Below are 27397 nucleotides of genomic sequence, written 5' to 3' on the forward strand. Positions count from 1 at the left end.
GTGGTCCAAATTCTTTCAACTTCAATAAAATCATCAGTGTGGCTGTTCTGCCAGGTGTAACAATAAATTTTAACAGCATCGATGAAAAAGAGGATTTAGGAGTTTTAGTTAGCAGGACGTTAGCTTGCTAGTTTCAGTACAAAGATAATACACCATGTTCTGACCGTTGGTGTTCCTAAAAAGCTAAAATGTACAGCTCTTCTACAAGTTTGGATGTAAACAAAGACAAAAGACTAAATAGCAGGGTTAGTGGTTGGGCAAGTTTACATATAATGATAGCTAGTGGCTAGCTGCAGAGCTATCATTAGGCTAATATAAACACTATAGCGCAGGGAACGTAACATTTTACGAAGACAGCCTCAGTCAACGTATAGCTGACTTGGACTGGGGCTGATGTGCCACCACTTAACAAGCAGATAGATGAATACACTTTTCTGAGAAGTGTCTATGCTTTTGGCAAATGCACTCTGTGACTCTTAAATAATGGTCAAGTTGAAATAAACTATAGATAGAAAAGTAATCACCAAAAACTTACTAACATGTAGTCTGTATTTAACCAGTTATTGTGGGCCAATATTACTGGCCACTATTAGCTATTTGCCAATATGTTACAACGTGTTGCTGTTGCAGTTAGGCCACCAGAGGACACTTTGCAACCTGCCTGTTGGCAAATCGCCACAACTACCAGCTGATAACAGATGTTAGTGAAATCCTAAAAATCCTATATTATCAAGCTATAGCTATAGCATGATAGTGTGATAGCACTGACAAAAATATTAGTTTATTGATTAATTTGCTACAGCAGAATATATACAGGTGTACAGCTACTGTGCCATGTGGAAACATTTTGAGAAATATATGCTACATACTGTACCATTTGCTGTGCTACTGAGGGAATGAGTTTAACAAACAGTTAATTGTGTAGATAGGTGCAGTTACTCTATACTAAGAGCTCATCCAGTAGAGTTCAAATGTACCTGCTTCAGGCTGTATTTTTTTACTTATCATTCCCTTTCTGCTTCAAATATTACTTCTTTATTAAATGTCAGTAATTCTCCAAATTCTCTACCTCACACGCCGGGAGTGCAAGCTGAAAACACTAAACTGTCACCACAGAATTTTGAAAATGACCCAATTTTTTCATGTGAAAATTGTTTTGTCAGTGTTGCAGCCAGTGAGAAAATCTTTCATATACTGTATATTAGTGTCATCTTGTTTTGTGTCCCCTGGGTTCCTCTGAGTTTTCACTCTATCATTTTGTAAACAGAAGGTATCAGAAAAAAACAATTGGAAGCCTCTGAGTACAAACCACGTGTCCTGGTTTTTATTTTTTTGTTTCATTTTGTGTCTCACTCCAGGGTGCCGCTCATGCTGCTCCATCAGGAGACAACAGGCTGGTTCGTACCACCAGAGTGAGGAGGCAGACCCCAGGGGGGGATCTGCCCCCCTCCGACTTATCAGCCAACCAGACCCTGCGGGAGCAACCTTTGGTCTTTAACCACGTCTATAACATTAACGTACCCTTGGAGTCTCTATGCTCTGTTGACTTGGACACCTCTGCACCATCAGGCCCAGGGGACGGTGAGGATCGATTTCTGGTCCTGCGCGTGCGCGCACAAACACACAAATACACACACAAGCCTTTAAGAAGTTTTTGAGACTTGTTCTTTTTGCTATCATAGGTTCTCGTGCTGAGTTGGGATCCAGACCTTCTGTAGAGGGTCCAGTGGATCCAAATGGAGCAACAGAATACACAGAGCAAACACTGGATGCTGAGAGCCAGGTGGGTGCTTCAACAGTGTTTTATTTGTGTGTAATTAGCATTAAAAATTTGGAAGAGCTACGAGACGTGAAGAGACTTCTTGGGTTGAATTAAATGATCTAATGTGAAAAGATATGATACGAAAGAGTTTCATGGGGATGTTTTTGCCAGAGTTAATTAAAACAAAAAAGCAATCAAAAAAATCTCTGTTTATCTCATACTGGGCCTTGTTGCAGCCCCTGATTGTAGCTCCTCTCCCTGTAAGGTCGCCCTCCTTTTAGGCAGTATTTTCCTGATTGGCTACCCCTTGTAAATAATAAAACTGAACAGCAGGTAAGTTGGGCTTCTTTCTGAGATGACCTTATTAAAGTTACCACCTCTCTTCAGATTCAGGTTAGGAATAAAAAAACTGCCATGAATGTTTAGCATGAAGCCAAAGCATTTGACTCACAGGGATTACGTAGTGTATATGCCAACCTCATTACTTTAAACTATGTCCTGTTTAATGACAATCCAGTTGTAACAGTTAATGTGGGACAGAACCTTAATAGTTCCCTTTATTACGATTCAGCGCTCTCCAACAAGAGTGCAAACAGGTGAATTTTAAATTGTATCTGGGCACATAACCCTCCGCTTCTCTGTCTGGGTTTTGTTCTTCTTCTTTTAAACTGGGTTTGACAAATCCAGTCAAAGTGAAACTGTCAAACTGAAAACTATTGTTCTACAGTGAGATTCTGGTAATAGAGAGCGCGAAGGACAGGTGGTTAGGATGTAGATGGTCTGGGTGGGTGAAAAGAAGCTGGATCCAGACAGCGAGCACTACAGCTTAAAACGGCTTTATTTACAAAAACAGATCAACAACATCACAAGACATGAACATACAAAGAAAGCATGACAAAGCCAAAACAAACAGGATAGAAGGGGGGTAGATGGTAGGGTAACTGGCGTGTAAAAGAGTGTGACGCATACTACACTCAAGGCTGTGTGAGTGTGATTAATTACATCACACATGACCAAGATGGGTTAAGGATGAACGAGTACTAATAACAACAACAATGTCATCTATGATAAAAATGATCAGAATCCTAAGATTGGAATAAAATAAATGAATTAATATATATATATATATATATATATATATATATATAGAGTTAATTATTTAAGTTAATTAAAGTAATTAAATGACAATGCTAATAAAGAAAAGGAAGGGGGTTGTTGAGAAACTCTAGGAATGGAAGGGAAAAAAATAGATGGCCAGACATTAATAACTTTGTCACGATGGATCTGTTCCCTATCTGTATCTGTCCTTTAAATGTGGCCTTCATTTACGTCTCACCTGGACACCTCTAAAGCTTTATGATTATCCATGAATTATATTTGTTTCTAAATGATTCTACACAAGCACACACAAGGTAAGAAGTCATATAATTAGTGCTATTTCAGGCTTTGGAGCATGAAATGCAGCTCAACAGTCTTTGCCGACTCATCCATTATAAATAATTAGAAGTTTAAAATGCTAGAATGAGAACGTGACAATGTGAAAAAACATTTCATAATGTGAACACGGCAGCTCAGAGTGATAAACCTACAGAGAATTATCACCCAAATCCACAGCTTCCCTGGGTTTACAGAGCTTATAGCTAGTCTAGCTTATCTTCTAGCGATTTGGCCAACAACTCTTTTGGTAAGCTCCCGTCATTCTCATAGCATTGATTTTTTTGCTGCAGCAGGCAACTGTTTTTGGGGAATAAAGCTCTAAAAACCCACTCTACCTGCTCAGCATTAAACAGCAGAGCTGGCAACTATCTGGTGAATACAGCAGAGACTTTTTTGCAGCTAAAGAGACAGCTATTTACATCAGGAGAGAGTAGCACAAAAACAGAGCTAAAAGGGTGAATCACAGAGCTATCTGTGGAAGCCATGAGCACGACTCCCAATGAATGATAATGTTTCTAAGCACCTCTTGGTTGTGTAATAAAAACACCTTGAAAGGAGATATTTGTGTGTGCATATACTCGGGATTTCCTCAAGATGTTAATTAAAGATGCATTTCTACTTCATGGTGACTCTTTTATCTAATGGATGCACTTAGTTGTCAAAATTTTCTCCTTGTTTAGGTGACATTTACACACCGCATCAATATCCCCAAAGCAGCGTGCGGTTGTCCAGCAACGGCCACAATCCAGCAGCTTGCCACCAGGGTGGAGATGCTAGAGAGAGAGGTTTCCATGCTCAGAGCTCAGTGTGGATCCGGATGCTGCGGGGAGAGCTCGGCCATTGGTGAGTACTGTTTAACACTGACAACAAATACTATAGACAAACTTGTAGAATGTAGTTTTTGTCTATAAATCCCCTCAGCATCTGTACAAACAGACCGTGGTGTTGCAGAGAGCTTTTTGAGGCAAAAATGCAAAGAAATAAGACTGCGTTATGAAAAGAATTACATGAACTGTAAACCAGGCAGAAAAGAAAAGACAGACGGCAGTAAAATATTGATGCTGGAAGGTGGGTTTTCTTCTTCTTCTTCTTCCTCTTTTTGTCTTGCTCACAGTCTGAAATGTGTGGAGAAACCTTTGTTACTGGCAAAAATGTGTTGTCTATTCAAGAGATGCTGCCATTATAATATGAGGGGACTGCAACTGATAGAGTTACAGAATTTATTATGGCTAAAGGATTTGCTCCATTGACACCATCCCCCCCGTCAAATATTTTCTGAAAACGCTCCATCTCCACTGTGAGAATATGATTATCTCCAGCAGTCACGATCAGAATCAGAAAGAGGATGAAATGTTTAGCCTGCGAGAGCAATGGGAGGATGGGAAAGGCAAAGTAGAAAAAGTTGGAGTATTTTAGATTTAACTACTGTTTCTTTAATCAGGGCTGTTTGACAACATTAACTAAATGATAACTGATTGGTTGTTACTTTTTATTCTATACTGAATTGATATGTTTCTTCAAATATGCTATGTATTTCATGGTGGTTACTTGAGGTAGGTATCACAAAATGCACAAAGTAATGTGACCCTAACTTTTCAAACTCCCGCTTTAAAGATGTGTGTGTGGGAGGTTTTGTACTTGAATCAAGTACTAAGCGATTCAATCTGTCTTTTCAGGCCGTTTGGACTTTGTCCCAGGCTGCAGCAACCACGGCAGCTTCAGCTTCGATATGTGCAGCTGCATCTGCGAGGAAGGGTGGACCGGCAAAAACTGCTCCGAGCCTCGCTGCCCAAATGACTGCTCCGGTCAAGGGGTGTGTGTTGAAGGGGAGTGCGTGTGCGACCGTGACTTTGGAGGTGACAACTGTTCGGAGCCGCGCTGCCCTTCGGACTGCTCTGGCCGCGGATTGTGCATCGATGGGGAGTGCGTTTGTGAGGAGTCGTTCACAGGCGAAGACTGCATGGTCGGAAGGTGTCTCAATGACTGCTCGGACCAGGGGCTGTGCATAAACGGGACGTGCCAGTGCCGGCCTGGGTATGTGGGAGAGGACTGCTCGCTCGTCTACTGTGCAAACAACTGCAGCAAGAAGGGAATCTGCAAGGAGGGCTTCTGCGTCTGTCAGGATGGATATGCTGGAGATGACTGCAACTCTGGTAGGCTGCTAATTTTGATCTTCCACTGATCGCTTTGATCGTCTGCCTGTTGGCAAGTACCAAAAGCAGTTGGTCTGACGTTTGTGGTTCTATTTCCTAGAGCAGAAACTCTTGGAGAAGGAGATGTCTTTCTTAACACTTGGTATCGGTGTGACCAGGATCATACACTCAGAACAGAAATCCAGTCTAAGCAGATTTTATAGTAACACTGCGTGACCCACAGACAGATTAGACTGAATTCTTTACAAATGAGGCATGTTTTTTATGGAATTGTAGCTAAAATGTTTAATAGAGTGACTCTATTCGGTCTTTAAGTGATGACGTAATGAGTCCTGCTTCCGGGCCCAAACTACTCTGCCTTTAATAAGGCTTTTGTGTTTTTTACATGTTTTAATGCTTTGTATCTTGTTCCATTTAATCTCAACAAGGCCCTAAAAACAGTCTGTGATCACTGTCGGCCTCTCTCGGTTTTTATTACTGCTAAGCTCAGTTTTTAAAACCTTACGATGTAACTACAGCTCAGCCCATGCAGCAGTATGTTGATAACTAACCTCGTATTGTGGATGGATTATCTCAGTTCTCCCAACTGAAGTTCAGTCCAGTTACAGCAGGAGTTGGCAACCCTAGGCACGCGTGCCACAGTTGGCACTGTGTGGCACAGTTGGCGGTCTTTCTCAGACTTACTGCACCAAAAAATCTTTTGAGGCAATGACTGATTGCGTGGGGTCGCAGAACTAGTCCTTGTCTCCAAAACAACCATTTCAGAGGAACAAGAATCAACTTCAGTGTACAGACAATCTGTAAACAGTGTTTCCTGAGTGTACCATGATAAAGTTTTCCTCTTTAAGTTCTGGTTATGTATCTCATAACCATGCTTGATGTGACATGTTTCAGACGAGTATCTTTATAAAGAGGATATCAGTGTTATTTCTATAGAGATCTAAAAAAAAAAGAAAGAAAGAAAGGAAAATAAGAAATTGTCTCTTGTTAAAAACAAACTACCAGCAGTAGATATTTTTAGTCACTATTTTACATCCAGCTAGAGATTTTACAAGTCCTACATATTTGCCCCACATACAGCTAGGGCTGCAACTTCATTGTTATTCAGTTAATTAATTAAATTACCTGAAGGCCATCACAATTGAGCCCAAAGAAACAGCAATATCAGTTATCGGTCATTAAACCTAAAGATGTAAATCTTACAGTTTTATATAAAGCAGTGGAAAACTGCAAAACATCACATTTAAGAGGCTTTTTGTTCTTATTTGACTAAAACCGTGATCAAATATGTGCGTAATTCACTTTCAGAATTCTGTCTTAAATGTATTAACTGACTGCTTCCACATTAAGTGGAACATAACACAGAAACTTAAAGCTTCCTGTAAATACCCAGTACTATCTGTGATTGCCGCAGAGAGCTTGCATGAACACGTGCACGAACAAAGGAGGTTGTTAATGCAACAACCTAGTGCAGTGTTTGGATAGGAAGTAGACTTCACAGGTTTGAAAGCACACCTGAAAAATAAACCCATCTGTGCTTCAAATGGAGGTGGTGGGGTGCCTGACTTGCTGGACAGCCAAAGGTGTAACAGCATTCATTTGTCAAAAGTCACATTCATCTGGGGGAGAGCTGTCATATTAGCCGTAGCTAAGACGTTTTTTTGAGCCGCTTTTGTTCAAAGCCAGCTCTCCACGCCAAAATATCAGATCCTCCTCTGCCATTTAAGAGGCCTGTCAACGTGGTGACGGATGGGGACAGACAGAAGAGCGAGTGATAGAAAGGCAGGGATGCAAAATCATATTACTAAGGCGTCTCGGTCCTACCCCACCCATTTAATATCTACACCAAGTGAGGGAGACCGAATTGCCTATTTCTTTGTAATTAGAGACCAAAATAGGCAGCGCTTGTAGGGGATAGTTTGCTGAATACCAAACGAAGCAGTTCAATTACCGGAGACTTGTAGGGTGACAGGCTTAAGTGTTTCACGTTATCACAAACTGGAGAAAGCGGCATGTATTTTTGCTTCAATAATGGTGGCCTATATTCTCCCGCTACGAGAAATAATGGAGGTTGTTGAATTTAAATTGGACGTTTCAGGCGTGCAGTAAGAAATAGTATATCTTTACATAAAAATACATTCCCCCCAAAAAGCCAAAATCACCCGGAGGAAAGTGACATTCAGCCATACAGCAGAAGTGCTCCACGATCATTTCTATGAGTCCCGACGCCACTGTGGAGAGACAGTGACACTCTTGCTTTGTTGACATCCTTTGAGTGCTGCAGTGGTGACAACTGACATTTACATTTCTCATCATATCAGCGCTATGATAAAGCTTCGGGGCCCGGGCCTCACCGCTTACCCGACCTGCGCGTGACAGTCGTGGATCCTCATTTCGAGGATGTTGACAGGTTAGAACAGCCGCAGAGCCTGCGTGGCGGGAGTTGTGGCTCGAGAAGCTGCCGCAGCACGTCATCTAACATTTCCAGGCAAGAGGAAGCATGTTGCTGCATGGGTGTGAAAAAAATTCACTCTTATTGACGTCATACAAGCAAAATTGCATCACCTTTTGCTGTACTTTTAATATTAAGGGCTGTTGCTGCTGGCTTTATGCGCCATAACTGTAATAGCTTTATTATGCCATTAAACTATATGAATATTATAGATTTTTAAAAATGTATGTAACCATTTTAATGGATGTGTGTTGTAAAAGGACAAAGTGGAAGCCACATGTATACATTTTATTTTTTAGAGTTAGGCGCTGTGGTCTGCTTATAGATGTTGTTTCCTTGTTTTATTGCCCCATTCAGCATCAGTCAGTTTTATGGCTTCATGAGTCAAAAGCATGGCCTTGTTACTTACAGCAGCCCAGTTAAAACAAGCCTACTGTTAAAAGACTAACTTTGCTCCATACAATTATATTATGATTAACAGCTCGAGCGATTTTGGCAGGAATGTGACACTCGCCTCATCGCACAGTAATGCATTGTCACAATCGGCTGACAGCTGTGCGGGTGGGTTTTTTTTTTTTCACGTGTTGCTTTCACGGACAGCCTCAGCAGGGTGAGAACATACATCGTTATTATGGTTTCGACTGAAACTGTGCTTCAGCTTGTTTTTTTTGTTTGTTTTTTTTAGCTCTTTTTGTATGTGCAACACAAAATTATTATTTGCATCTCTATCAATGACTATTGTAAAAACAACACAAAAGAAATTTTTTGTGCTTGTTGTTTATTTTTTTTATTCAGCATTGTCTGTGTTGGCAGTTATCACATTTCAGCGGGTAGTCGCGCCTGTGATTCACGATTATCAGGCTTTGTGAGTCTGATAACTCAGTCTGTTTAACTTCAGCTTGATTTATTATTGAGATATTGGTTTGTTTGGATCATTCAAAGTGCAGCAGTAAGTCTTTTACTCTGAGCCAGAGGAAGAAAACAATCTTGTACTGTATCTTCAAAATATCTGTCGTGATTTGCTTCCTAAAAATCATCTGTCCTTTCTTTTCCACCCAACAGAAACTCCAAAATATTATAATTAACATTAAAACATGCAGTTTAGTCATTTAAGCGTGATTTATATGAAAAATTCCATTACACATAGCAGCCTGAAGGTAAGTTCCTTCTCTGATGATGCACTGACCTTCGTTGTGTGCTTAAAGTTGTACCATCGGGGTCTTAGTTCGGTGGATACTGCTATATCTGCCTATAATAGTATACTGATTAGACTTAATGAGACTTCAACAACCTTCAGCAACTTGCCCTTTCTCAAGCAAGCATTCAGAAGAATACAAGCTGAAGAAGACAAAAACCTTGAGCATTTTAATTAGTTCATGTGATTCAAGCAGTGTACTTTGAAATATGTGATTTATGTTGCGGATCGTTTTAAGAGAGGCGATTAGTTCCATCCAAGGTTGGTTGGTGCTGCCTGTCATTCACTCTTGGTTTTTCACCAACTAGAAATGTTGATGGGATGTCTGAATGCACCAATCCTCTGTTAGACCACTCATCAGGGTAAATAAAATTAACCAAAACCTTACCCAACTTAATTGTTTGATAGTGAGCTTTTACATGGCCACATAGTGAAATAATATTTAATACTGTTGACAGACTTCTCTGAGTAACCTTGTTAATCACTCTACCCCTGACCTTCTGCTGTGCTTACAGTACTGTGCAAAAGTCTTGAGCCATCCTTCATTTAGATACTTTTAGAAAATTCAGTTCTTTGCTTAGTTGTATATATAGACACAGTTGTTTATCCCTTGAGCTGGAGTGGTTCTTGAGTGGTTCATAGGTCAGTGTTAAGTGGCATAAGAAGCAAAACAGCATTCCTCTAAAAATGCTCAGGTACTAGGAGTGGACTAAAAATGAGTGAAAAAGTAGGCAACAACCAAAGGAAATCAGAAACTCTGGAGAACTACTGCCCAAGACCACTTTGAAATGTCCGAAGAAAGTCTGGCTTCTCGGAAGGAAAATATCAAGAAATGAGGGGTGGCTTGAGACCTTTGCATAGTATTGTATGCCTTTGCTTTCGAGGAGTTCATCCATTCATCTCTTGCATGACCTTATTCAGTCACTATTCTTTTGTCCCGTGGATTATTGCCCCTTCTTTGATTTATCATTCCCTTTATATACCTGACAAGTTGAACTGACGAAATAAATCTCGTTAAGTGAATGCTGCAGGATTTGCCCCTCAGTTCTGAAATGATCTAGCCACTGTACAGGATGGGCCCATCTGTCGAGTGCGTGAGAAAGTGCTGGAAAATTCTACTAAAGTGCCCAAGGGTTTCCGGTGGGGGATTCACTGATCGGCTGTAGTGTCCTGTATCACAGGGGTGGGGAGAGTTTTGTTTTTCACACCATCACAATTCTCCTTTATCTCCTTCTCTCTTTCATCCTTTTTGCTCTAGTTTACTTTTAGTTGTTTTTCAGTGTTAAATTATTTATTCTTCTCCAGCAGATCTCTTTCTCCTCTTCTGTGTCTTCTGTGCATCCAGCCCATCCTACAGTTTTTTCCCCCCCAAGTCAAACTGTTTGTATCATCTGTCTTGTCTCACCTCCTTTATGTCCTTCACTTGTCTCCCCCTCCCCTTTTGTTGTGTTTGCCTGTGGGAGTTGTGGACGGTCTTTCTTTATGGCTCCACATTTGCATTCAGCACCACCTCTTAGGTTTACGACCTGATGATCTCAAGTTCAGGATTTCTTGCACCCAGCACTGGATTCTTTTACTGTCTGGGATTCGCTTTAACAATGCAATCTGTTCAAATATGAGATGGGTGTAATAAGCTGTCTCTAAGTATGACAGGCTACCTGGCTAACATCTGTCTCTAATCACAGTGTCTAAACTAACAGAGCACTACTTAGGCGTGACTTCGGGATAATTAAAACACAAACAAAAGTTTTAAATATAATAATTACTGCCTGCCTTATGGGTAAGAACATTTTCATAACCAAGATCTTAATAATCTATAAATATATTTTCTACTCATACTCCATTACCACAAAATAGGTTCGCCACTCGATGATGATGACGTCTTGTCAGCCTGCGTGAAATGCACGGGTGGCGGTATGAGGCAAAAATGTAAAAAAATAAATAAAAGCTTCTGACCTTTAGCCAAGTCCCGCCCCTGTCGGGTGCTGCTCCAGCACCCAGCGTGTCAATTTATGGCATTTTCAACTGTCAATGAGAGACATTCCAAAGGAAATAATAGTAAATCTCTGAAATGAATGAGAGAAAGCACTTGTGCTGGGAAGCCACATTCACTATTTAATTTGTCAGCTGAATATTTTGAAACAGTATATGTGATTTGCAGGTTTCATTTGCACACATTCTGAATTTCCCCCTCTTCTGAAAGCTCAACATGCCTAGTTACTATTGCTTAACGTTAAATCAAACTGTGGCTTTGCAACGGTCCAGTTGGATGCAGGAAATTTGGTCATACTAGCTGTACAACCTATTTGTATGCATGTTGCTCAATAAGCAGTGGAGCATGTGCACTTTCTTAATTACATCACTGCTTTCTTTAAAAAGAAAAAAGAAAACATTAAATTGAGATATTATCTCATACAAAGCAAAAAACAGTTAATAGCCAATTTGGTGAAAAAAGCTGTAACTCACTGTAAGGATGTAATGGGCCAGAAAAAAGGAGTGCATCACAGCTTACCATGGATCATCAGTTTTTTAAAATTTCTTCAGTGTCAGTGTATTTAATGCTGTTAGTTAACATATCTGACGTTAGATCGGAAAAAGAGAAATTGCATACTTAATGTTCTAAAATCTAAATAAATACAGGCTAAATAGCAGAGTACCAAAGACCGTGATTAATGAGTTAGAAGTTCTCGTTGTCACAAAGTCAGCTGGCGACATGGTGGTGCAGTGGTTAGCACTGTTGCCTCACAGCAAGACACTCCCCAGTTTGAACCCATCACATCTGCAGCCTTTCTGCACTTTTGTGTTCCCCCTGCGTACCCTGGCTTCCTCCTACACGCCAAAGACATGCATGAATGGTTGTGTCTTTCTTACTGTAACTTAAAACATAACCGGACTCAAAGCAAGTGTTCAGTTAAGGCATCATTTAGTTAGTTTAGTGTAAATTGAGTGGAAGTGACATGTTTTCAGTGATTCTTTTCCTCGGCGGCGGTATAAGTGTGATTTATATTCTCTGGTGAATAGATACAGTTTATACATTGAGCTTGTTTAGCCATATGTTGGTAATAACACCAAAGGAAATGTGGAATAATTGCACGCGTGATGAGACAAATGTGATACAAATAGTGCAGGGATATGTTTTTACATTTTGTACTAATTCAACATCAGTTTAGTTGTACAGTCCTGAAATTGCTGCCAGAACACAGACTACAAAACTGATCAGTCTGTCAGGAGGATAGTTATTACCAAGAATGTTGCACGGATGAATTTTACTTTGTTGCCACAAATCTAAAGAGACCCGATCAAGCGTCAGCATTGCTTTCTTACCTTATTTCCAACTAGTGCTCTGTTTTGCCGTTACACTCCTCACATTCTTTATAGATCTCCATCACCTGTTGGTCTGACGGGGTTTCTGACTTGAAGTAGGCTGCACTGAATCGATCCACTTTGTGAGAAAGAAAAGTCAAATGATGGGTCAAACACCTCCTTTAAAGGGGAGCACGCACAGAGCCTGAAGGACAACGTGTGGGTTAACAAAGAAAGATGATAACTAACTAACATCCTTTCTGACTGGGGTTTGAAGTCTGGCTATGTTGAACGTGCACCAAAGAAACTCCACTCACAGTATAATCCACTATAGCGAGCCAGTTTCTTTTAAAAAGTTTCAGCCTTTTCACAGGACCTTCAATGATTATTGCAGAAATGCTTCAAAAATACACAAATTCTCATATTTCCTACTAAGTAGCTTGCGAAGCCCACAAGTAAGACTTTAATGTCTCTTCTAAAATTGGCATGATTAATAACCACCTTAACATTTTCTAGCCCTTTGACTGATCTGGCTGAGCTGATAAGGCAACAGCTCTCATGTAAAATTATCTTTTATCTGTAGAGTTTGGATGTCAGGCTTACTTAACTCACTGGACAGGCTGCGCTTAAGCTGGCTCACCAAAGGATTACAGCAAGGGATACACAACCTGGTTGACCGCTCTCTGTGCGAGTCACTGAAATAATGACATATGCCATGTGAACCTTCTGTTGCAAATTGCAGCCTTTATACTAATTCGATTACTAAATGCTCACAGTTTTCTGATTAAAGTAGGCGAATCCACACAGAAAACGTTTTTTGGAAGCAATCTGTCGCTCGCCCATCTCACAGAGCAGACAGATTGCCATTCTTGTGAGTCACACATCACCGCAGGCGCACAACATTTTTTTCTTCGTCGTTTTTTTGTTTTGTTTTGTTTTTTTGGCATCTACTGAAGTAATCTCCACAGATACTTGTTCAAATCACACAAATAAACAAATTATTTTTGTAAGAATTAATATGGTTCCAAATGTTACTTAAAAAAAGAATCCGTACAATTAATAATAATTAAATCTTCATGTTAAAACAGTAGTTATTTCCTTCCGCTAAGCTGATGACAACTATTTTAATCCTGTAACTTTCTGCTTCAGTGTCAGCCTGATGACAGATTGTCCGGCTGCTCATCTTTCTGCTGCTGGTAGACAGATGGTACCACTCAAGCCTATTTTTCAGTGTTTTGCTTTGTGTTAAGGTTTTTTTTTTTTATCACATATTTATTACAGTAGCAGATTACTAGTGTAAGATTTGTATTTTTCATTGCTACACCAAAAACAAATGTACAAAAAAAAATTCAAATTAGTTGTTTTGCTTTCTGTTTTTCGTTAACAGTTGCACCCGCCATGAACTTGAAAGTTCGAGGGGTGACAGATCAAACCATCGAGCTGGAGTGGGAGGGGTCAGTTGTGCTGACAGATTTCTTGGTGACCTACACACCGAGCACCCCCGGAGGTAAGTACAGATCCACGCTGACCTTTCAAAGCAGGACAGCCGTGAGTTAACTTCCCGTTGCTTCGAAATCTCTTGAAAGCATCGACATCTCCTATTTCTTTGTAAAAAAAAAAAAAAAGCAGTGCATCCATGTATCGGTGTATATCTCTTCACCTGCCTCCCTGTCAGGTGTGCAGCTAGAGATAAGGATTCCAGGCAACACGACTACCTGCACTATCTTGGAGCTCCAAGCTGGCATGGAGTACAACATCAATGTGTTCGCTGTCATTAACAACACTATCAGCGTTCCTGCCAGTATTACTGTTTGGACCTGTAAGTGCAATCATATGTTTTTGTTCTTTTTTTGTTCTTTTTTTTTTATAAAATGTTCCCTTGTGGTGCAACAGAAAGAGCCTGAAAGCATCTTTGTTTCCCAATTTAATATCTCAATTTACCTTCATGCAATATCCCCGGGCTCCTGGATTATTGCACGTGCAGTTCTACATTAACAAATGTGCACACAGTGTCTATCACGATTTTTTTTTTTTTTGTCAAGTCCTCCCAAAGATGTTTCTCTGTGTCAACAGAGTGAGAATACCACTTGCTTGTCTGTGCAAATTGCTTGTGATTTTCACCTGTAACAACTGCTTAGTGTCACTCACACACACACACTGTGTTAATGCCGGGTCCTTGCACCTGATATTGAAATACACCAATTGCTTTCACGCTTACCAACACTCTGCAAGCATTAAAACCCTGAATAAGTTTTTTTTTCTTCCACTGGAAGCAAAATATTGTATGATCGGTGTATTAGGTGACGTTTAGGTACATACAGTGTATTGCTATTAGTGCTGGCTTGGCTTGTAAAATTATTCTCAATTTCAACAACAACTGAATTTAATTTAAGTAGAATTTCTACTAATAAATTAGATTCAGGGCACTTTACTCTGATGGATCCATTTTTCCACTAGAATATGATTTATTTTGGGCATTATTTTTTTGCTAAACTTAATTTTAAGGGTTTAATTAGATATTCTGGAAAGATTGTTGGGAAACATTTAATTATAGCACTTTGAAAATTAAAGAATGAGCTGTTCTTTTTCAGTGAGTTATATATCATCAAAACTATGAAAACTTTCACGTATCCAAACTTAAAAAGAGAAAGAAGAGAGTTTTTTAAGCATTAGACAGTTGTGATTTATGGACTGTTGGTTAACTGAAGAACAATGATATGTCTCTACTCCTTCAGATCTCTCAAGTCCAGATGTTTTAGTCTTCAAATCCATGACAGAGACATCAGTGGAGGTCCACTGGCAACCGTTCTACTATTCCTTCGATGGATGGGAGATTAGCTTCATCCCCAAGGTACAATCTACCTGTCTGAATCTAAATGAATGGAATTGACACTCCTCCTTATGTCAGACTACACCACAGATGCTGAAAGTACAGTGAAACATATCCAGTATGGTTCTGCAATAGTCCTTCGCACAGCTGGCTGTGAGTTTTGCAGACTGTTGTCTACAGGTAACCATTTATTGTCGCCACGACTACCTTCGCTAGTGCTGTTGTTGGCCTGTCAACCATTGGTTAAGAAGAAGACCAAAATTATAACATACAAAGACATAAAAACAATGAAAAGTGTAGAAAAGTGCTGTATAATAATCAGTCCTTTTACCATTAAATAAGCTTGCAGACTCAAACATGACACACATGGATGCGATTCTTGATTTTGGGCATTCCTGATATGTGTGTGTGTGTGTTTGTGTGTGGCTGGGGTGTACCTTGAGTGGAATCACAAGGCAAGCTATTTGAGCTTCGATTGTTCAACAGGTTGATTATTCACCGCAATGATCAACTGCCCAGGCAACCAGACTCTCAGTACATTTGTGTACCATCGTTTCATTGGTTAATGGCTCTGCTGGAACATTTGAATCAATGTGATTTGACGACGTCTACGATGGTGCTTCAGAGGTTGAATTTTGATTGTTTTTTATCACATGCAGTGCCAGAAAAGTAAAACAAGGGATTGATAATGTAGTTCAGCACCATGTGACATCTACCCATTCAGAAGCGAGAGTGCACGAGTCTCGCCTAATCCCCGTGTGTTTGTGAGGTGAACAGAAGGAATAAAGAGTTATTTATGCTTTAGATACATATTTGCACACTCTTTATTTTTCAGGGTTTTGCTTGTGAAATCTTGATTGGAAATAATTGTTTTCAAATCTCACTAATACCATCCTCTAGCTTTGAATGTCTGTAAAAACGGGGAGAAAACTGCATGGATTTAGGTTTTCTTGGGGGTTTAAAGCCCATACCAAATTAAATGAGCGGATTGTCTTAAGCTTATTGGCTATTAGATGGATGAGCCATTGAACTCTTTTTTCCTGAATAACCCTTCGCGAAGCCATACTAGGGCCAGGTTCAAAGCCAAAAAGCAAAAGCCTTTCTCTTTCTAATTCCTGCTGTAAACTCAGGTACTCTGAACTCTAATCTTGTCCCCTCTCACAGTAATTGGTTTTCTCCTTTAAGGTGTTCTCAAGGGAGATATCCTTTGGTCCAGCCAGGCACTAAGTCTCAAATCTGATGTTAAGATGCTTTTGTGTGTTTGTTTTTCAAGGCCTTTTAAGGATAGTAAGTTAAAAAAAAAGTGCTCATCTTAATTTTATTTTATTGCTTTTAGTGTTCCCATCCTCCTTTGGTCTGTCCATTCCTTCATGTCTCATCACTGTTGTGTTCTCCCATCCCCCCCGGGCCTTTCCACCTAATCCCTTGTTTCTATTTTCCATCCAACAGCCCTTGGTTGAAATCTGTAACTGTTTTTTTTTTTTCAGTTACCCCTTGAAACTGCCCTCCATCCCTTTTTGTTTCACCTCTCTCGCATCCCTCTCTCTCTCTCTCTCTCTCTCTTTCATATTCTTTCCTCAATCGTCCCTTGCTTTCCCTCCCTCCCTCTCTCTCCAGCCGCAGGGGAAATCATATTATGAGTTGGCAGTCCCACCCCTGGTGGGTTTAATCCAGCAGTAGGGATTGTGAATTTTGACAATCTTGTAATGGAAGTAGGCATGAAAGCTTTGGCCTATGCGAACAAACACAAAAAACTCACTACCCTGTAAAAAGGAAACAAAGCGAGAGGAAAGGGGGGAAGGTGAGCTTTAGGACCCACCATTAATATGGTTAGAAACTGCTATAGCACAGTATATATGGTACATTCCCATAATGTAATATGCTGCCAGGGTTTTTGTACTGCATGCGTGCAGTACTGCAACATCTCATATGTTGGATTTTGTAATTCAATAAAAAAATAGATAAGACTACAAAGAAAGGCAGTTGTATATCAGAGGGACGGCTCAGGTTGAGCAGTTTGGAGGCAAAGAAAAAGAAGGAAGGCTGAGAGGGTTTGGACATGTGCAGGTGGGGTGGGATTGTAGATACACTGGAAAAAGGATGCTGACGATGGAGCTGCCAGGAAAGAGGAAAAGCGGAGAACCACAGACATGCAGACGGTTGGTGGGATAGAAAAGGATGGAAGGGAAAGAATGAGATAAAAGACACCAAGAAGGAGAAAAAGCAGAAGAATCAGTCAGTTGACAACTAGGGCTGGTGTTATTGGACAGATATTGCAGTCACATATTGACATTAAACAATTTTTGTGTTCATTAGTGTCATATTTGTTTTCTGTAAGGACTCTTTCAACTTTAAAAAAATGCAACCATGAAAAACTCCAATTCAAGTCTATTTTTCTCAAATCACCTTAAAAAGAATTGTGTTAATAAATGAGAGGATAACAAACGAGCTCGTGCACACATGTTGTTAACTTTCTCCTACTAGTCTTTGAGGAAGTGTTTCTCAACTTAAGACAGCAAAGTTGATGATTTTTTGATATTTGTGCTCACAGCATTAAACATGACATTTAAAAGACAAAAGACGAGAACGTCTTTTCCGGAAGCAGTGTCACCGTTACTTTGAATAACAGACTATACTTTTGTGTGTCGGGCTGGGGGAACTCTTCGATCTTCCTTGTTACCGTCTATTGCTGTCTGTTTAAAAAGGATAATGAATGATTTTCACACATAAGTTTTCAGCGCGGGTAACTGTAAACAAATTAGATGTATTTGTTGTACAGAATTTTTTCCTCTGAATTGTGAGATGACTAAAAACACTTCCCACTAGTTCTTATCATTAGAAAAGAACGAAAACAGTGAATGTATGAATGGGCAGTTAAATTGCTACATTTTCTTTTCATCCAGTGAAACGGAAGCAATAGAAAATACAAGGGACTAAGTCGCCAAAGCGATCTTGTCGGCACAGATAATGATGACTAATTATGAGCAAAGTGACACATGAGATGGGAGTGGGATATACTTTTGTGGTGATTCATTTTGCTTAATTTAGCATTACCTCCATGAAACTGTATTATTATTGAGATTGAACACCACTTGTTGTTAGAACATTACCATTGTGAGTGTTACTGCCCACCCTGGTAATTGGAGCTGAGGTGATTAAATGGATTACATCTCTAATTACAGATTTGATTCAGGAAAGCAGCAAGCTGTTATATGTTCTGTTTTAATAGCAACCGTCAAAGCGCAGGGGATTGGAGATCTCGGACCAGCAGTGGGTGTAACATCTGTGTGATGGCAGGTAGTGCATTAGCAATGCTGGCTCTCTGAGAACAGCTGGGAATGGCTGTGACTCTGTATGGATGAGTGACACGCCTTTGGAAACGCACACAGTGCTGCCTTTGCAGAACATGGCCAGAGAAATATCACTCTAGCCCGTTTGATATTCGGTTTGGGAATTTAATGTGCTAAACCTTCCAAAAGATTAAGCATACAACACAGAAAATGTACTGCATGTAAATTAGCTGCTGAAGTTCTGTCATTGGGGGAGGGCCTTTTTCTTACCTTCACTGAGAGACGCTGTTTGTGCCACACAGTTGCTGATATTTACTGAAAAATTAAAACAGATAGGAGCTTTCTCTCTCTCTTCCTTCCCCTTTGTCACTTTAATCCTTGCTTTTCTTCCAGGATAATGATGGAGGGATGACTACACAGCTGCCCAGCACCATCACGTCATTTGTGCAAACTGGTTTGAGGCCAGGCGAAGAATATACAGTGAACCTGGTGGCGCTCCGGGACCAAGGTCGAAGCCAGCCAGTCACAGCTACTGTCACAACACGTATGTATTCAGTTTGGAAGCTGTAAATTAACAACAATTAGCTATAATATTATAACCACCAAAATTTGTATTTAATGTTAGGCTGCTGTGCGAAATGTGCGTTAAAAAGAAAGGCCATTTTCTGCAAATCTCATAAATCCATATTTTATTCACATACATACAAAACGTATAAAATGTTTAAACTGGGTTATTTTACTATTTCATGAGAAGTATTAGTTATTTTTTAATTTGATGGCAGTAATATGACACAATTGCTTTTGTTGGGATGGGCCAACAAAAGCATTGAAAAGAAAATAGTACTAAAAAAACCAACTGGAGGAATGTTTTGCACATAATTCGGTTACCTGGCAACAGGTAAGTAACATGAACAGGACTAAAAAGATCATCTTTAAAAAGATGGGCAGAGTTTCACTGCTCTGTAAAAACACTGCATCTACAAATCAGGGAACAACTTCAGAATAATGCGTGTTGTCATATGTCGTACGTCTATATTATCCTCAAAAGGTGCAGAGAATCTGGAGATATCAGTGTGCAAGGGACAAGACTGAAACTCAGTACTGTGCATGATCTTCAGACCCTCAGCCAGCATGGAAATCACAGCATGGGCTGAGGAACACTTTCAAATAACATTATATGTGAACAAAGTTCACAATGCCATCAACAGATACAAGTTAAAGCTCTGCTATGCAAAGAAGAAGCCATATGTGGTGGTGATAATCTTCTCTGAGCTGAAGCTCATTTAAAATAGACTGAGGCAAAGTGGAAAACTGTTTTGTGGTTAAAATTTAAAATTATTTTTGAGAATCATGGACGCCAGATCCTCTGGACTAAAGAGGGACTAAAAATGACAAAGTTGTCATCAGTCCTCAGTTCAAAAGCTTGCATCTTTGATGGTATGGCAGTGCCATATGTAACTGACAGCTTGCACATGTGGAAGCTCGCCATGAATGCTGAAAGGTGTAAACAGGTTTTAAAGAAACATGTGCTCCCATCCAGATGACATATTTTTCAGGGAAGGCCTCGAATATTTCAGCAAGACAATGTTAAACTACAAACTGCAGCTATTACAACAGAATGGCTTCATAGTAGAAGAGTTTCTCCAAGTTTAAACACATAAAAGCATGAAAAATAAAACAAAGAAGACCCACAACTGTTGAGTGACTCGTCTCTCAGACAAAAGAGGGACAAGCAGCTGGTCCTCAAATTGAAAATGAGCCAATATTTTTCATAAAATAGTACAATTTAAAGATCTTATATATTTGATTAAGAATATTAGAAGAGATTCTGCTATTTATGTACATTTTACACAGCGTCCCACCTTTTTTTGAATTGTGATTATAAAATTCGACGCTGATCAACCATAAATTCTTTCAGTCATCCATTTCAGAATCTGCTTACCATGTTGAGGGTTGCAGGGAATGTTTTTTTTTTTAACCTTTTTAAGCTAAATCAGTTTTTATCCTCGGTAAACTGGGAACGTGATTAGGCCAAAAAATAAGTTCAGTCTGATGATTTTTGGGGGTTTTGTTTTGTTTATTTTGCTTAATCCTTGTAATTGTAAACTGAAAAAAAGAAACAGTTTAGCATATTTTGTGCTAAACCTAAATATTTAATGAAACTGCATAAATGTTTACAAAAAGTTTTCTGTTAATCAGTTAATTAGCTAATCACTTCGACATAAACCGTAGCACAGCTTTCCCTGCACGCTCCCGACTCACTGTACGCTCAGCAAAGCAGCGAATGTCACCTTGACATAACAATTCAGCCTCTGATATGCACAGTCAAAACACCATCAATTTCCTGTCAAGTCTTTGTTCATTTCTTGGGTTGTAATTAAGTATCGATTAATAATTTATGGCACCCGCTCATTATTTTTTTACAGCAGCCCACTCTATGACACCGTATTGGATAAAGAAAGAGGAAAAGACAAATTTGAAGTAACTAAATAATTTAGAGCAATGATTTATCCTTCCTCTGAGACAACGTAGCGCCATGAGGAGTCAGAGGAAAGCCAGAGAGTGAGCGCAGCTGATCTGGGAACTGGTTCTCAGCAACTGTCTTCCCTGGGATGCTTTCTAGGACGAGACCCTTGGGGCCAATTTCTAATACATCAAGAATCAGGCCGGACCTGCAATATGTCAGGCCTTAGTCTGAGACTTTATTTAGACCTCAGAAAACTAAAAAGAAGAGAAAAAAAGGTTTGAAAGAAAAGAAAACTGGCTCTACATCACCCAGTATGTGAGATCTGCCTTTCACCTGAGTTCCCACAGGGTTGAGCAGTGGAAAATAATTATGGTTTTACAGCACAGCATGGTGCTTTCAATTAAAAAATATGTATGCTGAACTATCCATTGTGGAGTTTTCTGTTGGTCAGTACCTCAACATTTAAAAATTTCACGCATTTTTCAAACGGAACCAAAAAGCTGATTACTTCAAATTAAGTGCCACGAACTGTGCGAGAATGCCATTTCATTTTAAGCTCTGAACTTCTTTTAACGGCAGCAAATTTATGCCGAAAAGTTTCAATTTGAGATCAAACGCTCCTTCATTCTCCCAGACAATATGTTAAACGCAGCAGATGTTAAACCGTAGCTTCTGCGGAAAGAGGTAATTAACAGGTTAATGAAATAAAGTGCTAATTATCACATTCTCTAACACCCCATTACCTTGACAAAATGTCTGTGCATTGGCATAGATGCTGTAACAAGTGCAGAGAAAATGTTTAGTGAATCCCTCCTCTGTCAGACATTTGTGTTTTCCCTTGATGTATTTTGAGCTCTGCGAACTTGATAAGTGTTGTTTTCTAGCAATCAGCATGGAAAGACTTCAATCACGGCTTATGTTTTAACCCTTTCACGCAGATAAATCCTACTGTCTCAGCGTGCGTCAGGTCTGATATGTTTTTCGTGACTGGCTGTCAGAACAGCTTTCACTGATATCAAATCCACATCCAGCGCTCCAGAAAATTCAAGGCGATGACACTACATCCTCTTGGGATTAGATTACATTTTAGGGGTTCAGCTTGTTTGGGATCAAATGACAGATTAAATGCTATTCAGTAAATAATCTGTTCAAATGTTTACCATCTGACAGTTTCTTTCTGGGGATGTCTCTCCAACTGGTCTAAACTATAGATTCTCTATATTATTACTTTATGTATTCAGGCATTGGTTAAGCTCCATTTTAAAACCTTTTTTTTTTTAAACTACAAAAGTATAATCAGCTGCTCAACAAGCCATATTATTTTAATTACATTTAAAATGCCCCGAAAAGCACCAACACCGGTTGAGTGGTCAAGTTAAGTGACTTGAATTCGCACACAGCTCGCAGCACAAATCAGTCAAAGCAGCCATGCCTCTAATAATAAATACCCCTTAGCCTAAAAGCTTTATAGATTCTTAAGCCATAAAGAAAGTCACCTCTCGTACAGTTGTCACGAAAGAAAAAATTATCTATCCAAAACCAGACAGTTATTTCTCCAGACTATTTTTATCTCTATTAATGTGGGCGTGTGTGGGGATTGATTTGCTTTGGGGCCATCCTCAAGTGAAGTATTTAACTTTGCATATAATGAAAGTTTACTTTTTAAAACTATGATAAAACACAAGTGCGTTGTGAAAAATTAAGAGATCATAACTTGTAATAGTAATTGTCAAGTAATAGTTTGGCATTCAATTTTAATACCCAGCCTGGTCAACATGTACTTCATCCAAGTTCGGAAAGGTTAACAAAGAAACCGCACCCTGGTGACTGTGCTTTGTAACAACATCACCAAGGGACCTTATAATTAGACATTTTCTTTGTTTTGCAGTAATCGATGGTCCCACTCAGCTGATTGTGCGTGACGTGTCGGACACAGTGGCATTTGTGGAGTGGACGCCACCGAGGGCAAAGATTGATCAGATTGTGTTGCGTTACGGCCTCGTGGGAGGAGAAGGGCCACGGACCACCTTCCGCCTCCAGCCCACACTTAGCCAGTACTCTCTGCAGGTGCGTGCGCTTTGAAATGAGACTTGGCTAGAGTCATTATAGGTCACAAGTATAGTATTACCAGTATATCTGTGTGTGTGTGTGTGTGTCTGTGTTTGTACTTGCCATGCTTGTTAAACGATCTAATCTCACAGTCTGTCTGCCTTCTGTGTCTGGAGATAAAACAAATAGAAAACAAACACATAAAAAAACATAATGCAAAGAGATTATAAACAGACTAAACGGCCTCTGTTGTTTTGGGTTTTTTTCCTCTCCACAGGTCCTGCGTCCTGGCTCGCGTTACGAGGTGACAGTGAGCGGCGTGAGAAGAGGAAACGAGAGCGGATCCATTTCCACTGAATTTACTACCGGTGAGGTCTGACAGCAAGCAGATGTGGTGATACTGGTGTGTGTGATCCTGCGTCTGCCTCTGAGAGTAGAACAGTAATGACATATGGCCTAATATACGCCACACTTTTTATCTGTATTGGAGGGAGTAGTGAACATCTGTTCAGGGGAATGTTTACGCTCCTAAAGTTTGTACTTATTTATGGAAACACTATGCTGATTTGTTTTTCCCTGCTGATGCCATATTTACACATTAAATATCTATTTGTGGTTGATACTTGAAGTAAAATCTACAGAAAACTGAAGAGGATACACCTTATAAAAATACAAAGAGAAATGTGTTTGATGAACATGAAGAGCTAAATATGAGTAACTGACAATTTAATGTGACCTGTGTTTGTTGTTTGCTTGTTCACAATCTCTGAGAATGGGTCTCAGTGTCCCCAACATTGTCAGCTTTATCGTTTTTCTCAGAGATTGATGCCCCCAAGAACTTGCGTCTCGTTTCCAAGACCTCTACCACGCTTGAGCTTGAATGGGATAACAGTGAAGCTGAGGTAGGAAGTCTTTTGACATTTTTTAACTGCCCATGTTCTAGTATAGTGAAGCATAACCAGCTTGACTTAGTCCTCATGACTGCACAATTACCAAAAATTTGCAGGTAATATGAAGCCATCAATAATGAAAAGTGTATTGGACCCTGGCTAATATACGGCCAATATGAGGTATTTGCCAATATATTAATGGTTGCATTTATAATTGCTAATGACTATAAACAAATAGTTATAAAAAAGTAAAGAAGAGACTGAGAAACACCATTCAACCATGTTACGAGTGCTTATGTTTCTATGTTTGTCCACCAGAGGGCACTCTGCACATTCCCCATTGGCAACAAAACACAGCAACCGAGTAGAGTTGGGCAGAACATAAACGTTTATTTTTAATCTGCATTATCATATTTTCTTAGTAAGGACTAATAGAAAACTACACATAATAAATGTTAGGCAAATCTATTTATGTCTGAAAGAAAACATTTGTCAGACCAAATATCGGTGTTGGTCGTAAACATCCTATATCGTTCTGGCTCTTTTTTAAACTTTATCATTAACAACACCTTTGACACGAAGCATCTGTTGTTTATAATTTTGGCTTCCATATGCTTACAAAAGTGCATCTGATGCTATATTAATTATATCATCTTTAGATTTAATAACTAACACATGACAAATATATAGAATTATACGCAGTGTAATGCATTAAATCACCAAGCATAAGCCAAAGTTATCTAATAATAAAAATATTAATCATAATAAACATTATTTGTAAAAATGATCAAAACCAGTGTTACAAAGTACTAGAAACACAGAAAAAAAGAACAAACTAGATGGAAATTTTCAAAACAATTTATATATTAAGTTCTGTATGTAGTCAGTATAAGAATAGGAATAAAACACAGTATGATTCCACCTTAAGGAATAACTTAAAATCAACATAAAACTTTAGAAGTTATAAGATAAGCTAAGAATGTCAGACAATATAAAATCCATGTTAAAATTTCCCCCAAAAAGTGTTTAGCAGTCATTTAAAAGAAGATACTGATGAGGCCAGATTTCCTCATGCAGTTCATACCACAACAAAAGCAACCCCAACAGCAAACGCTGGATTGCCTTTTGTTTTTAAGCGAGAGGTGGGAGCAGTTATCAGGTTTTGCCTGAGAATCTGAGGCTGCACACTGGTTGGGAGATATGATTGGTTTAAATTCAGGGGCCAGGCCATGAAGGGCTTAAAAAATAATGAGTAAAATCTTCAAATCAATTCTAAAAGTCATGGGCAGGCAGTGTCGAGTCATTAAGACCGGCGTAATATGTTCAGTTTTCTTGGTTCTTGTAAGAGGTCTTGCTGCTGCCTATTTATGCTTTCTGATTGATGCCTGATAAAAAAAAAAAACACATTATAATAATCTAACCGAGAGAAAATAAAAGCATGAACGATAGTCTGAGTGCCACTAAAGCTCAGGATTGATCGGATCCTTGCAGCATTCCTTAGGTGGACTGGGCGACCTGAATAATGAGAGAGTTTACAACATAGAAGTGCTGCGTACATCCTGATGATAACAACTTAATGTTATATAAAGATGGTGAACAAATTAAAGGAATAAACTCATACACTGAGATCTGGTGTCTGTGGGCGAGATTGTGCTGATGTGGGTTCAAATGTAAATCAATACAAAATTGAAACATGGAGGTGATCTCTTCCTGGGTTATGATCCACAGGGCTCACTGGATGATTTAACAAGTATAAAAATCAAGTGAATCAAACTATGGGAGTCCCGTCTAATAATCTCCATCACCATCATCAAACACCAAATGAGGGAAGATCTTTTGGGCTAATGCTGTCAAGTCAAATCAAGTTATTTATAAGCACATTTAAAAACAACAAGCACTGACCAGAGCGCTGTACAGCTGAAAGGTTAAACAGCACGAGCAGTAAAACAGTTAGTGTTAAGACTCAGGCAGGTTTAGTGGATACATCTGGTCAGCTGACCTTCATGATCTATTGGGAGTGTGCATTGTTGAAAGATCAGGAAGGTAAGGCGGCGCTAACTCATTCAGTGACTTAAAAACAAGCAAATCTTAAACTCAAAACCAACTGAAAGCCAGTGTTCGGCACCAGAAGACCTTAGACAATCAGTACCAAGGTACTTGAAGCTGTTTTGGTGGCATGTGATGGCCTAACACCTACCAAAGATGCTTCATTATGGCTTACCTTTAATTTGTCACTGGATTTGTAATACTGTGCAAGCTGCTGTTTTATTTCACTGCATTAAATAAGTGTAGTGGACCATCCTGAAACACATTAAGGCTTCTGCTGGCTCTCATACTGCAGGTACATCTTATATCAGTGAGCCTGCTGCATGTTTACCTTGCCCTTTTTATAAAAAACAGCTAATTTCCTCTTAATCCCTCTGACATTATGACTCCTCTTAAATTGTTTCAATAAAACAGCTTTTTTATTCCTTCTACTTTTTCTTTTTTTTCCCCTTCTTGGACACGTTACCATCCCACACAGACGGGTCTGCCTTTCGCTGCCTTGGAAAATGCCAGTTAGAGCGCTGGAGCAAGCGCTTCACTCGGTGCAAATGGTCACCGAATGTTTTGCTGTGAATGAAAATGTGATAAATTGCATTTTGCTCAGCTGTCACAATGATATTTCCAGGGCTCGCTAACCACACATTCAGACTTATAAAGTCTGTCTCGATGCCGGCAAATTTATTCATCCTTCTGATTCTGCACTGCAGTGTTGACAAAGAGCCAAACATCACACTGTGCCGAGACAAAATAAACCAAACAATGCACAGTAAAAAAAACCACACAGTTTTGGACTGTTTGTGTAAGTCTTGCATAGCGAGACTTTTTCAGGCATTACCTTCTCTTTAATGCTGTAAATATATTTGTGTTTAAATGTAGGTGGAGAGTTACCAGGTGGTTTATAGCACATTAGCAGGAGATCAGTATGACAAAGTCATCGTACCGCGCAATGAGGGAGCCACTACTAAGACTACTCTCACAGGTAAGTGAGGAATAACCATTTTTTTGCGTTTTGAATTATTTATCCTCGACATTTGTAGAGTTCCTATTTTCCTGATGCTTTCAGTATCATCACAATGCATCTAATATGTACCAAAGAAGCTGGAAGTGTCTGTGTTTTACATGGCAAGATTATCTCCGGAGCTAACACTTGGCTGACGGCCCACTGATTGTATCTGTAGAAACGCTTGTTGTCCTGCGGGCGTATTGAAAGGCTGTCAGAAAGATGGGGTCAGCTGGGATGTTTTTTTCTGAAAGGCCAGAGTGCTGAAAAGGGCACGGCCTGCATAAGAATAGAAGCAAAAGGTCCCCGTGTTATTCTGTTCGCTCGTTGCCATCGATGCTCTCCCTCACTCTCATCCATTCTCTGTCATTCTCATTTTCCCTCTCCCCCTGCTCTCCTCCGCTAATAATCTCTGTCGTCCGCCTCCTTATTTTTCATTCCTCATCTCTTCATCTCTATTTCTGTAGCTCGAGATCCTCTCTGTGGATGCACTCAACCGATTTGAAACTGATCAGTTGTGCAG

At 39.6% G+C, this 27397-nt stretch overlaps 1 protein-coding gene across 2 annotated transcripts in view; it reads left to right on the forward strand.

Moving 5' to 3' along the window:
- The window catches only part of tnr (tenascin R (restrictin, janusin)), a 73378-nt gene that overhangs the window by 1190 nt on the left and 44791 nt on the right, over positions 1 to 27397 (forward strand). Inside the window, exons 2-13 of one of the 2 annotated variants that reach the window (XM_085377761.1) lie at positions 1359 to 1581; positions 1683 to 1783; positions 3880 to 4042; positions 4876 to 5352; positions 13690 to 13809; positions 13978 to 14121; positions 15038 to 15153; positions 18816 to 18966; positions 22778 to 22956; positions 23216 to 23306; positions 23740 to 23840; positions 26751 to 26853. In XM_085377761.1, the coding sequence (XP_085233887.1) occupies positions 1359 to 1581; positions 1683 to 1783; positions 3880 to 4042; positions 4876 to 5352; positions 13690 to 13809; positions 13978 to 14121; positions 15038 to 15153; positions 18816 to 18966; positions 22778 to 22956; positions 23216 to 23306; positions 23740 to 23840; positions 26751 to 26853 (1969 nt within the window). The remainder of the gene's footprint in view (positions 1 to 1358; positions 1582 to 1682; positions 1784 to 3879; positions 4043 to 4875; positions 5353 to 13689; positions 13810 to 13977; positions 14122 to 15037; positions 15154 to 18815; positions 18967 to 22777; positions 22957 to 23215; positions 23307 to 23739; positions 23841 to 26750; positions 26854 to 27397) is intronic. The other variant, XM_085377762.1, reaches the window with a different exon arrangement.

This window comes from Diplotaxodon limnothrissa, linkage group LG18 (assembly GCF_057381915.1).
Source record: "Diplotaxodon limnothrissa isolate DT_005_m linkage group LG18, D_limnothrissa_male_GT1.1, whole genome shotgun sequence".
NCBI lineage: Eukaryota > Metazoa > Chordata > Actinopteri > Cichliformes > Cichlidae > Diplotaxodon > Diplotaxodon limnothrissa.